Genomic DNA, 14,177 nt, shown 5'->3' with positions numbered 1-14,177 from the left:
CACGAACAACATATTTTATCTTATAATCCAAGTAATGAAAAGTTCCCTTTCATCTTCTCGCACCTGTCATGCTAATGTTTCAGTATATATAGATTGAATGGAAATTACAGATGAGGAGGGATAAGGAGTACCCTGAATACATACCAAACAGGTTTAATTGTAGGGTACCTTTTGGATAGGTCACTCAGTCAAATGGATGTCTTTTATATTTACATTGCTATGATACTATATTTTCCAAATAGATGCTCTATTTGTCGGCACTTCTCTTTCTAGAAGCAGGAAAAATAAAAATAAAGATTGGTACCTTCCTCAAATCCTTTTCCTCTGTATTATACCCCTCTACTTTATTATGCTAACTGAGCTGTGCCTTTACCTAGCTGTTCTTAAAGGGAATGAATCAACAGCTAGAACATTAGATTCTCACAAAGCAAAGCAAGTGTTGATAGGCGAAGTTGGAAACCTTTCCTAGAGACCCAGCACCGTTCTCCTAACGCCCCTCTTGTCGCATGCACCTTGGGGTTCTTATAGCCCTGTCTCTTGTTTTCCTATCTCCGAAGCTGGTTGTTCCCTACTTAAAGGGACCTCGGCTGTTAATGATGGAGCAACACAACTAGGCATCATTTTTGAGTTAGATCCACAGTTATTATAACCAAAGAGTGCAATACTCTTCCTTCAGACTAGCAGTACTTGCTTGCTGGGGTGGTTTCTAGCTGATGGGGCAAAGAAGGAGAGTTGGCTGGTTTTGTCAAGTATATTTTGAGACGCTGCTGATGCTAGGGGCTTGCCTTTTCTTGTGCTGCGAGACACTGCAGGCTCAACTCAGGAACGGAGGTGCAATTCAGGCTGTTGGAACACTGAGGGAAGGCTGGGACAGGCGGGGCTAGCTGAGCTCTGCAGCTGATCACACGCACCAACACCACACTCCCACAGACCCTCTGCTCCTTCCTCTCTCTCTCTCTCTCTCTCTCACTCACACACACACACACAACACACACACACACACACACACACACACACACTCAGGTGGAACAGGGTAAGGGGAAGATTGAAGAAGAGAGGTAAATCTTCTTACTATGAAGAGGAAACAGTGGAGCAGTGTTCCCCTTTGACCTCAAAGTCTGATCGCCAGCTCCCAGCTTTAACCTCCTTGCTAAGGAATCACCGCGATTTGCCAGTAAAAGGGGGTGGGGAGGGGTGGTGGAGAGAAGAGACGCGGTGAAACCAGGAGATCATCCCTGAAGTCCCGCTGTGCCCAGCGCACCAGGATTCCTTTTGGGGGGAGGGGGCTTTTTAGTACGCACTGGAGCAGGCTGGCTATGGGGGAGCTGCATTGGCACCCGACGTGGTAAACCAGGAAAAGTGGGGGCGAGGATGAAAACAACCTGGGAGTAAGAGAGGCTCTTGAGAAGGGAAGCCACTGCTGCTGCTGCTGCCTTCTCCTTCCCCCTCCTAAACACCCCCACCCCCCCACTGGCGCTCCTTCTCCCAGATCTGGGCGCTTGGTACTGCCAGTCCCGTCGTCTCTTCGCAGGGGGGGCGGCCCATGTGCCACTCTTGGGTCCAGCTGAAGAGCCCTGGCTGTCGCTAGTGAGAGCCTGGTCGGACTTCGAATTGGGGGTAGTCTCGGATTTGCCAACGAGGGGGGTACTGCTCTGCTCTCTCTGTCTTCTGAGACCGGAGGAAGGGGGGCGATTTGCGGGGTGTCGCACCATAACCGGTCAGACATGCCTTTGTATCCAATTTTGGCGGAAGGATAGGAACTGAGAGTGGAGGGGACCAGTGAGACTGACACCCGCAGCAGGGAAGAGGGTGGCTTTGGGGGGGGGGGAGGGTCCAGGGAGGCAGTTCAGCCTTTAGCTGCTCAGCTAATTTGCAGGTGGAGTGGGAGTAGTTTTTTTTCTTAATGTTTTGTTTTTATTGCAACTTGCGGGTGCAACTGAAGGGAGGGAGAAGTGAAGAAAAGAGGTAGAAGGTAAGGGGAAATGAAGAGGAAAGAAGGGAGAAAAGAGCTTTAATTGCACAAAGGTAAAACTGGGCTCTCTGTCCTTGCCTGCATCTCTCTTGCCGTTAAGTGTGGGAGAGCATTCTCCCCCCCCCTTTAGGACTCAAATCAGAAAGAAGGAATTTGTCCCAGGGGAGGTGCCAAGGCGTCGTACCTGAAGAGGAAAGGAAGAAGGGGGCTAAGACACTTTAAGATACCTGCTTGGGTGTCCTCCCTCCTCCCTTTCCTCTCCATTTCCCTCTCCTTTCATTTCCTACCCCCCCCCCGCTGGTATTGGTTTGCAGCGCTTCGCTCCTGCGCCTCCTTCCTTTTTGAATCTGGCCCGCTCCCCCGTATTATGTCTGCGCTCCGCAGGAAATTTGGGGACGATTACCAGGTAGTGACCACTTCGTCCAGCAGCGCGGGCTTGCAGAGCCAGGGCCCCAGCAGCAGCAGCAGCAGCAGCAGCAGCTGGTCCCCAGGAAAAAGCGGCAGCGGTTCGTGGACAAGAACGGGAGGTGCAATGTGCAACACGGCAACCTGGGCAGTGAGACTAGCCGCTACCTCTCCGACCTCTTCACCACCCTGGTGGACCTCAAGTGGCGCTGGAACCTGTTCATCTTCATCCTCACCTACACCGTGGCGTGGCTCTTCATGGCGTCCATGTGGTGGGTGATCGCCTACACCCGGGGAGACCTGAACAAAGCCCACGTCGGCAACTACACGCCCTGCGTGGCCAATGTCTACAACTTCCCCTCTGCTTTCCTCTTCTTCATCGAGACCGAAGCCACCATCGGCTACGGCTACCGCTACATCACCGACAAGTGCCCCGAGGGGATCATCCTCTTCCTCTTCCAGTCGATCTTGGGTTCCATAGTAGACGCCTTCCTGATCGGCTGTATGTTCATTAAGATGTCCCAGCCCAAGAAGCGGGCGGAGACCCTTATGTTCAGTGAGCACTCGGTGATCTCCATGAGGGACGGGAAGCTGACGCTCATGTTCAGAGTGGGCAACCTGCGAAACAGCCACATGGTCTCCGCTCAAATCCGCTGCAAGCTGCTCAAAGTAAGTCAGACATCCTCCCACTCCCTTGCTGAATCCTCACCCTCACCCTTATCCCCTGAAAAAGTCAGCCAGGCGGAGCTTAGATTTCCCCAACAAATCTTTCTTCGGGTTCGCAATCCCAACAGGTAAACTCACTTTCTGTCCTAGGAAAGCAAGTGAGGGCGCTCAATTCATTCCTCACTTTGCTGCCTCTCACACCTTTAGTTAAATTCATCATGTAGGGTGGATGTAGCCCTTTCTGGAATAGTAACAGTTATCAGGCGCGTCTTTTGAGTCACTTTTTCAAACCCAGAGGGAATTGTGTGCTCGGTTTTGGTTTTGATTTTTCCTTTCACCCTTTTCTTGTCTGCTGCCTTCACAACACTTTAGATTTGTTTTCTACACATTGTCCCACTAAATTTAACTTGTTAAAATGAATAGCGTTTATTTTTTAAAAACTAGTGTTAATATCACTTTCATTTGGGGCTAGCGTTTTCCCTTAAAAAAAGAACACTTTTTTATGTTGTTTTCTTGGGGGGAAAAAAAGCAAAAAACTCTCCTCCTGCCTCCCCCCCCAAAAAAAATCCAAAACCCTTGGATCTTTTACATTCAATTAACCCAGCCCAGCTCAGAAGATAGCATCAGCTTTGTGATAAATAAAAGTCACACCTGGGCCCGAGTTACCTTCCCCCCGCCCCCAACCCATGTTAAGTTTTAGAAGTTCTTGCAAAGTAAAATTGAAAGACTTTTGAAACCTTGACTATCCACTTCCCATAGGTGCTTCTGTTAAGTAGGGTTTAAATTGACTGTTTCTATGAAGCCATTGTCAATTACAGTTTGTAACTGAAGCTTTTCCTCATCGATTAAAGAAGGCTTCCTAACATCAGCAGCTTAAATCACTAAAATAAATTACATACGGAGTGATTATGACCATTCCCATCTTGTCTTTAGAGGGCACTAGAACAAACAAGAGACACAGCTGTCCTTTCATGGCAGAATCACCCAATTAGGGTCTGGAATACTAGAATTCAAAATCGATTTAGCCTGTGTGAGTGATTTTAAATTCATTGTTTCCAAAAGGATTTAGCTTTAGGTAGTTTTGAGATAGGATGAACTTGAAAAAAAAAACCAGATGAGCCTAAGTAAAATATTTAACAAAAAGATGGTCATCTGAAACCAGTTTCAGAACTAAGTGTAATATTGGGAAGTGTATTAATCACTTAAAAGCCTCTGAAGATTAAATACCCACCCTTACCTAGGGATGTATTGTTTTCCCTAAGCCTCTCTACAGTCATTAGGAAAAGCTCACTCAGAGAATCTTGGGGAAAAAAAAAGATTTTCAGAGTCACTTTAATTGTGATGTATGGAAGTTATATCACATATGTCAGTCAGTAAAATGTGCTACAGTTCAGTCTGTGCTCTAGGTCTTGTCCACATTTTTAATTGATTTGAAATTTTGTTTTATTAATTATTGCTTGAAGAAGTAAGCCATTTCCTGTGGCTTTTTGATCTTTTTTTTTTTGTTATAGAAATGCCTTCTTTGTAATGATATATTTTAAGTTGGTTTGATCTATGTATGTGGATAACTTATATTTAAAAATTTATATTAATGCATATATTTATCTCCAAACACACTCAAAAAAGGATTATAATAGTCCCTTGAGTGGCTGTCTCTTCCAATTCCTTTCCTTTACATAGAACCTGAAAAGATAATCCACAGGCAGAGGTTGGAACTCTTTTTTAAAGAATTCCAGAGAAGAGTCTAACACTTCCCACTGGATTAAAATGAATAATGTCTAACATATTTCTCTTTTAGGCATTAATTTTGTTTTATGTGCCCCCTAAGCCTCCCCTTTAGTAGTTGAAGCACAGTTCTGGCTTATTTGGGCCTCACTGAAATGAAAAATTGCTATTAAACATTTATGGACATTCCCTAGTTTTATCAAAATAATTTCATTTTAACATTTTGTGAAAACAGATTTCTATATTGAGAAAATGACTTTAGGAGAGGGATTTGGAACATCACTATAGATTTTTTTTTTTCTGCCATATATAAGTTTTTTGAAAGTAAGCTATAAACTGAAATGTGTAGAGGGTCAGTTTATTGCTTATTTCTGCTTCCTCACATAGAAATATGTTCTTTTTGAAGTACATCTGGGACCTTAGGTAATGCTGCTTAGATCACCTAGGTTTACATTCCATTAGTGGTGCCTTGCTAGAGAACCTAACATTTAAGAATTTTGAGCAACTTAAGCAGTTTGGAGAAAGGTGCTATATAAATACAAGGTCATATGAGTCAGTGGTTAAAATCTCATTTGCAAAATTCTTTTAAATCTTTTGGATTGCTGAGATGCTGGGGAATGAGGGAGATAAAACAGTTATGCAGAAGAAGAAGAAAAAATTACATAGGTAATGAGTCCTTTAGCAGAATTATGGGAAGAATGTCAATTGAAATGGTGACCTCAATGGTAGCATTTCACCCAGCCAATTATAGTAGTTCATTTGAGGTCAGTGTTTACTGTAACTGTCCTAATTTAAACACAATCTGAAAAATCTTAAATTAGTCTTAGATTTTATTAAAATGGGTAACATTTTCCCCTCAGAACCTAAAGTGGACTTGTGCTTTAATAGGTAGTTGTCAGTTATTGGGCTAATTTTCTCAAAGCTGTACTGGGAAAGTGATCTATATGAACAAACTGCATTTTAAAAATGTACCACATTAAATATTTACTTATAGTTTAGGTCAATATTTGTTTCCATGAAGATTCAAGCAGTGAATTATATAGTTTTACGTTTAATCCAAAGTTATTCGAAAGTTTATCCCTAACTTTGAATCTCTATCTTTGGAAATGTGTATTAGTTTTTACTTATAATTTGAAGAGAAAAAAATGCATCTTTTAAAGAGATGAAATCAACATAGTTATTGTGTGATAATTATATGTCCTTGATATTACCCAAACCAAAGTCCACTTTCTTCTTTGTAATCTTGTTCTCTGCTAAATTTCTAGTTCAATTTCGAGGACTGATCCTGTTGTTATGGAGGGTTTTAGAATTTAGAGAAGAAAAGCCCCAAATAGACAAAGATTTTTATCCTTTTCAGCAGGAAGTTTTTCCTGCTTCTGATACCTTTGCCTTCCCTAGGTCTTCATGGAAGCTAATTTCAAGTGTCCTTCCCTTTTTATTTGGTCTTTGTTTCCATTTTCACTTGTCCCAAAGACATTTTCATTTATCCCAAAAGTGAAAATGTATTCTCTACCGCCTTCAAATGTAGACCTTTCATTTAATTACCTGGAGCAGTCTGCCTTACTATATCTGAAAGCTTATGCTAAGAAAAGAAAAGATTTAGTCTGGTAATCCATAGTATTTTTCTGCACTTAATTGTACAGATGATGAAAAATGAAAATAATTTTTTTTTATTTCCATCCCTCTGCCATTGCCTCAGAATAACATGGTTGGTGTTTACTTCTAGCAAAGGGCAAAGTGGAAACTATGCCAACTGAATTTAACCAGTCACTGGAAGTTTTGAAAAGGGGTTATTTGTATGAAGGGACTAGAGCAAGAAAAATGCACCTATTTGGTGAAAAGTATTTAGACTAGTAGTATTTTTGTGTTGAAATTAAAGAACCTCATATGATCCTGTAGGCAAGTCTCTTAAGTGCAAGGCAACACCTTGGGCTATCAGGTCTAGTAGTTGTTGCATTATTAATGATTATCAGAAGAAGAATTTCAATGCCCTTCTTTGGTAACTTGTTTCAGTGTTTAGCAAATATACTTCTTGAAAGTCATTCATTGGATCATAAATACAGAGCTGGAATGGACTTTGGAGGTCATCTAGTTCATCTCCTGATGTTACAGATGAGAAAACTGAAAACCGTAGAGGTTAAGTGATTTGCAGAGAGCCACACAGATAGTCAGTGGCAGAGCCAAAATTCAAGCCCAGATCCTCTGACTCTACAGCCAGAGTTCTTTTTTATGGTACCAAATATAGAAATCTAAAACAGTATCAAGTCAAACAATTTCAATTTAATTAGATCAGCAGATGATTTTCTGGCACTTCTGTATCATATATCTTCTTTTATAATTCTATCATGCTAGTCTTTCAAATAATGGCTAACTCATTCAGTTTATGGTTCACAGTCCATTCCTGGATTATTATCTTAATACCCTATCCTTCATAAAAGGGCTTTTTTTTTTGGTCCTTACACAAATTCATGCTGTATTTGATAGACCATTTTCTTCAGATAATCACAAATGGAGTCTTTCTCTCTTTCTTTTAATATTCTGAGAGAATTTAACTCTACTTTAGATTGGTTGACCATATTTCAGCATCTTCATTCAAATTGTCATTAAAATATTAATATCATTTAAGTATCAAGGACCCTGAGAGAGGGAGTTACCTGATCTTGAATCCTCCAAATAAATTACATCATCTATTAAGATAGGTTGGTTCTTATTTGATCAGGATTACTTTTCATTACTCCCACATGTGTGCATGAAAAAGTCAAGATTCTATTTTTAAATTGGAAGTATTGTTTTTTTTTAACAGCAATTTTTTCAAAAGTAGGCATTAGCAAAGACTGGACCTTATACTGCTAGCATAAAGTTTGAGGTGAAAGAATGGAAATAAAGATCCCTAGTTTCACAACAAGAGCTGAGAGTGAAAGAGGAAGGAAGGAAAGAAAAGAGAAAGGCATAGGTTGAGCAGCAAGAGTGGAGGTGTATTTAGTCAGCAAGGTGATGTCGTAAGAAAGAAAGAAAACTTATCCTTCCTTATATATTATTAAAAAGATACTCATACAATCTAAGTTGTTTTTTCTGAAATTTCATGTGACCTTTGGAGAATCATAATACATGGTACATGTTTTCAAGTATATGGAGGTAAGACTATTAAATGCAGATTATTTGCTGAGATTAATATATTAAATCTTCATATTTGACTTGGGACCTGTAGTATTTTCTTCAGTGCAACATACATGTATGACATTCTTAGCATAATTAGATAAAAGACATACAGAGCCACATAACCCCTTGCATATATATGTCCCAAAGAATTAAATAATATACTTCAATTTTTTGTTTGTTTTCTTCTTGCTTCCACCTTAGTGCCATATCTGCTTTCAACCTTGTTGGGACACCATGTTTTGATTCTTATCCTGGACCTTGCCCCCTACTATGTTTTGTTTTCTATTCCTAACTCTGTTGCTTATACTTAAAATTCCAGCCCAAAGTAGCTCCTTTTCTCTCCTTACCTGAGCTTCTTTCTGTACCTTTTAAATATGTAAGGATGGGAAAGTATAATGACAAATGGAAGAGTAGGAGGTCCTCTGCCCTTCATTCTAGCTTATTGTTCTCCACTATCCCTAGGCAACCGATTCTGACAAAGCTATTGCAATGAGGAAGAATGTCCACAAAGAATAAAATAGCATGAGGTGAAGAGCTCTACTGTTCTTGACATTTTTTATGGAGGGGGAAGAACAGTCTTAACTAGATTAAAGCTACAGTATAGCAGTATAGATGAGCGATGGGGAAATGGGGTGTGGGGAGAGGATACAGCAAATTCCTAATTTACCTTAGATTACACCAAATGTTTACTTAAATTGACAAATTACATTTTAATAGCAGGTCTTTATGAATAGGAATAATGTATTTCAGATTATGTTTATTGGCAAAAGCTGAATTAACCTGACCCCCTATGTGAACAGACTATGATTGAGTATGGTTTTGCAGATCAAATATGGACTGATTCATTGTCACGTGGTCCCCAAAAGGAAGGTAGAAACAGGCAAGAGTGAGACATATCTCCCTTTAATTTTGTTGTCTCCCCCTTAGCACTTATTTGCCATCTCTGTGTTTTAGTTTCTCAAATGAAGAGTTAAACAAGGCTAACTTTAGAGTTGCCTTCAACATTCTCTCTATCTTTGATGCCCTTTTTTGCCCCTGATGGAGGCAAAGGTATGATGGCATGAATTCATGTATATATTGTTTTGTTGCCTCTTTGAAATTTCAATGTTTCGATAATTTACAGTTGTGTTCATTGCAATTTATTATTTGATTATATAAAAAGTGATGCTAAATTAATACTAGGACATGGGCCCACACATACAATAAAATGTGGATATACGTGTAAATAGGTGGCAATGCTTTCTTTGTTGGAAAATTTAAGAAATCGTAAACTAAAGATCATTTTTAAGGACTTAATGGTATATAATACCTTAAAGAATTCAATTCACTTCATCCCCTGGTGATTTGGGCAGTTGTTCCTGATGGATACAATCTAACTACCGCCATAATCAATTCTGATTTGTGAAAATAAAGTAATGAATTTAATTTTAAAAAGTTTGTATTTTCCCCTCCTATTCTTACAGTCTGTCTGCAGACATATTACTGGAAATTAACACTTGTAAACAAAATTCATTGTGGTATGTTGACGGGAGCAAGGTATAGTGGAAACAGCATTGAAGACATTTGTTGTGGTCTCAAACATAAGAATATCTAGTTAGGGGACATCACCTCTCTGGTCTTAGATTTTTAATTTATGTGAGGAGAAGACTGATTCTGATTAATTCTGATGTCTCTTCTAGACTTAACATTTCATGATTTATAATCTTATGTGAGCCAGTTACTCTATTGATTTTTAATTAATTTAATATTTTATAAAGTCTTAAAACTTGTGAAGTCACAAATGTATAGCATAAAAACCTCTCTTTCAATATCATGCTGAGTCATCATGACTTTAACTGATCAACCGAGTGAAAAATATAAAATTGGTTATATAAGATTGCAAATACTATGTTTTCTAACATTTCAACCAGTTATTTTAGTACTTTTATCACTATAGTCTTGGAGTATACAAAAATAAACATTATGGTTTCATTTTTAAAAAATCTTTTTCTTTTTCAATTGGGGAGTCAATAAAGCTACCAAAAATAAGATCATATAGCCTAGCAACAAGTCAATGGCATCTTTATGATAAAGTATAAAATAGCTCACATAAGAAAGTGGCTTTCACATTTATTCTAATTATCAGTTGATTTGGAATAGTTTTGCTTATAATAAAGTAAATGAAAGTATTCTTTGAAACTTGGCAACTGTTCGATCATTAGGAAAATTAGTGTGTGGTTGAATATTAAAACAAATAATTTCATAGTGGTAGAAATTATTTTCATGCTGATGCAAAAATTCTTTCATAAAATTATAAAAATAAAAGCACCTGATTCACCTTCACTTTACCCTTTTTTATTTGTAAAAATATTTTTATTCAATTGTTAGAAATTGGGTGAGATAAAAATGAAGTTGATAACTTGCTGGCTCAAATCAGTCTCTTTAAATGGGGGTGATATGGAAGTAGAATTAGGGTCATCTGGAATGAGTTTTATTGACATTAAAACCAATGTATATGTTTCTCACCAGATTTTACAGTGTTATGCAGGTGTGTGTATCATAAACACAGATGTGTGTTCCTTGACTTAAATTCATGATAAGTAGCACTGCATTTATTTGGCAGTTTCAGTTCATGCAACATAAGCTGAAACTAAGGGGTGAGTCTGAGCAACAGAACAGATTATTAAAAGCCCCTGTGGCAAAGCTATATACTTTACTCCTTCATTCAGAGCTTTGTTGGTCCTTCCTACCATTCTTAATGAGCTTGATTATCTTTGTATACTATTCTTAATAAGCTTAACTTCCTCTCCTGAAGTAACAAAGTAACAAGTAAGGAGAGGGTAATCTTATAACAAGCAGATTTGACAGCCTGATAACAAGACGGGAAATAGCCAAACTAAAAATAAGGTATGACTGCATAGGAAAATAATAGATGTTTAAAATGATGACTGATGAAGAAAAGGTTAAATGAGCAGGGCATTGGACTAAGTGCTTAAGATACAAGATTTTTTAAAATGACATAATCCTCACCCTTAAAGAATTTTTACTCTAATAGGAAAAATAAGGCATGCACATGAGTAAGAAACAAGGTAGAATGTGCTGAGCACTAAGGCGAAGTTTAGACACAAAAAATGAAGACAACAAAACCAATAACCAGACCACATGAAGGATTACTTTCATTTGGGGGCAATTGGAGAAGGCTTCCTGGAGGAGTTGCTACATGTGATGGGCCTTGCAAGAAAGGAGGGATTTTAGCAAGTGAGATGCGAACTGAGTTCATGCTGGGCATGCAACATGATGTACTCAAAAGCATGAAGGCAGGAGAAGTTAGAGCAAAATTGGAGAAATTTACTTTGACTGGAATATAGAATGAATGATGTAGACTCAAGCATAGGTTTCCAAAGTGGGCAAAACCCTTGGGGGCTGCTGGGGGAAGGGGGCAGTTGTAGCCTCTGTTGACACACATTCTTCCCCCCTCAAAAAAAACACAAACCATTAAAAGGTTAAAAAAAATTTAGATTTCCAGGGGGTGTTGAGTAATTTTTTTTTAAGGGAGTGGTAGGTCAAATAAATTTTGGAACCTCTGAGAGGGAAAGCCTGCTGATTCTGGAGTCGCAGGCCCTGGGTTCAAATCCTGTCATTGACATTTTGTAACCTTAACTTGTGTCATTTAACCTCCCTTGGTCTTAGTTTTCTCATCTATAAAATCAGGGGATTGTACCTGATGGTTTCTTCTTATGAACGTATAGGGTAATGTAAGATGAGGTAGAAAAGGTAGGTTGGAGGAGATTGATAGGTAAAAAAGGTGGTTTGTGGAGCTGAAGAGTTCATCTTTCATCATATAGGTAATGGAAAAACTGTTTAAGGTTTTTGAACAGATAAATAGGATTAAAGGAAATCCTCTTCCTTGTCATTTGTTTTAAAAAGATAGAGAATGACTTGATAAAAAACAACAACAACAAAACAAACAAACTAGTTAGAGGATCATAAACTTAAAGGTATGAGGAATTTGGTGTTCACCAAGCCCAACTCTTTCATTTGAATTGTTCCTTTTTTTGCAACATTTCATTTACCAATAATGCCAGATAAATGTAGTATTATCATTTTTTCCTTTTTTTTTTTAGCGTTTTGGTGAGGCAATTGGAGTTAAGTGACTTGCCCAGGGTCACACAGCTAGTAAGTGTCAAGTGTCGGAGGCCGGATTTGAACTCAGGTCCTCCTGACTCTAAGGCCAGAGCTCTATCCACTTGCTACCTAGCTGCCCCTAAATAAAGTATTATTGCAAATTTTTTTTAAAGGTTGTACATCATGGACAAGGTTTTCCACAAAGACATGGATGGAAGATTGGGAATATTCTGAGGGACGAGATAAGAGAATAAGGCTTTTCCAAGGAAAAGGGTCTTTTTGGAGCCCTATAATTTTCTATGTAATCAACCCTAGTTTCCCTAATTTAGTGTTTCTACTTATATAATAATAACCAGAGCTTGCATTTACATGGTGATTTCCTTTTCACAATATCCTTGTGAGTTAGAGGCAATGTGAGTACTATTATCTGCATTTTATCAGATGAAGAAACTGAGGCTTATAGAAATAAGGTGACTTGCCATATAATCAAACAATTAAAGCAAAAAGCTGAGAACTAACTAAGCTTTTAAGTGCTAAAGCTGAAAACTGAACCTGTGTCTTCTGGACTCTTCTTCACCCCAAATTCACTCCGTTACAGAATTGGCTTCCCTCTGTCAGACAGTATAATAAATGAAGAGTTACCTCTCCATGTCTTCAGTTGGTGGGTGTTCAGGGAATAATAGTTAATTATAACATTAGTTTGAGCAAAAATAAAATTAGAGAAATAAGTCTTCTGGGAGGAGGAGAGAGGGCTGGACATTCCAAAATAGCAAATATTTTTTGATCCTCCATGGCACCTACCTTTATCAAAGACAGTGCAGAAGTGAACGTGGGTGTCTACAATGAACTTGCATGTTACCACTAGTAATAGTAACAATGCCTTGTGTTTGTATAGCACCTGGTTTTTTTTAAGTAGGTCAGAATATTTTACAGAAAAATATTTTTGCTAATGCTAATTTTATGAAAATTGAGACATAAAGAATCGGGGAATTTCAAAAGTCATGAAATGAACAGGTTTATTTAAAAAAATGGAAGGATACTAATACTTTCATTTATACTTTTTGGACAAGCAGGTTTGTTATGGCTTTTCATACTCAATAATTTACTCTGGGTTGCTTCAGTTTAGTTCTTGACAGTCACAGATTAATTAGGTAAATCTAATTCATTTCTTTAGGACCTTTCTTTACAACTGTGTTATCTATTACCAATGCTGGCAACAGTCACACTATATTGGAGCACTGAACTTCTTTTGTGGCCCATGTTAATCCTGATGCTCTCTGCCACTGCCGGCCTCTACCAGTTTGAAGCCCTGCTATGTTTCTAGGATGAGTTTTTCTCATTTAGTCACATTTCTTAAATTGTCAAATTTGCTTTGATCATGTATGATGGAGAGGGAGTCATTTGGACATCTAGGAAGATGAATTACACCTTTAGATTCTTAACTCAAGAAAAAATATATTCTTACTACCATCCTGTCTACTACATTGTCTATGTGCCCCATTCTCTTCCTTCTACTTCCCCCCCACCAAAAAAAAAAAAAGCAAAAAGGCCTCAGAGTTAGTCGGGCCTCAAAAACTTCTAAACTTAAAATAAATTAGTGATTACCACATCATTCCTACCTCCTGGCCATCATCCCTTCTCAGTAAGTAAGCAAAAATTTCTGCCTTTTGTCAAGCTCTCTTCTTTTCCCCCTAATAATGGAAGTAAAAAATGAAATGAAAAGAGAATGGAAAGGAAGAGACAGTATCTTACACTTTGAATCTAATGACAGTTTTACGTTTACATTGATTTTTATTGGACTTGCCATTTCAAGTCTGGACATGGGATTTAACTAATTGTCATTATAAACAGTTCCTTTCACTGGAACTTATTTTATTTTGTAATGATTGTTGTGTAGAAATCTATTGTTACAGTAATATTTCATTTAACTCATTTCAGTAATATAGCACTATCAAAATCACGTTTTGGTTAAGTAGATTTCAGTTGAGTAAAGATCTTCACAACTGAATTTCCTTTCTTATCACATTTAAATAGTAAATTTAAATGCTCTGAAACAAGTTTGTAATTACTCTGAAAGCCCCTAACAAAATGCACCTGTGATTTTTTTAATATTGTATGAACCACAAAGTAAATAAAACAACTCAAA

The 14,177-nt window shown here is 38.3% G+C and overlaps 1 protein-coding gene across 1 annotated transcript in view; it reads left to right on the top strand.

Moving 5' to 3' along the window:
* The first annotated feature begins 2,328 nt into the window (after nucleotides 1-2,328).
* KCNJ3 (potassium inwardly rectifying channel subfamily J member 3) overlaps nucleotides 2,329-14,177 on the top strand; it is a 202,579-nt gene continuing 190,730 nt past the window's right edge. Inside the window, 2 exon segments of the mRNA XM_021004936.2 lie at nucleotides 2,329-2,432; nucleotides 2,435-3,046. Coding sequence (XP_020860595.1) covers nucleotides 2,340-2,432; nucleotides 2,435-3,046 — 705 coding nt within the window. The 5' untranslated portion in view covers nucleotides 2,329-2,339.

This window comes from Phascolarctos cinereus, unplaced genomic scaffold (genome assembly GCF_003287225.1).
Source record: "Phascolarctos cinereus isolate Bilbo 61053 unplaced genomic scaffold, phaCin_HiC Scaffold_726;HRSCAF=1367, whole genome shotgun sequence".
Lineage (NCBI taxonomy): Eukaryota > Metazoa > Chordata > Mammalia > Diprotodontia > Phascolarctidae > Phascolarctos > Phascolarctos cinereus.
This window is presented reverse-complemented; position numbering and strand designations above follow the sequence as displayed.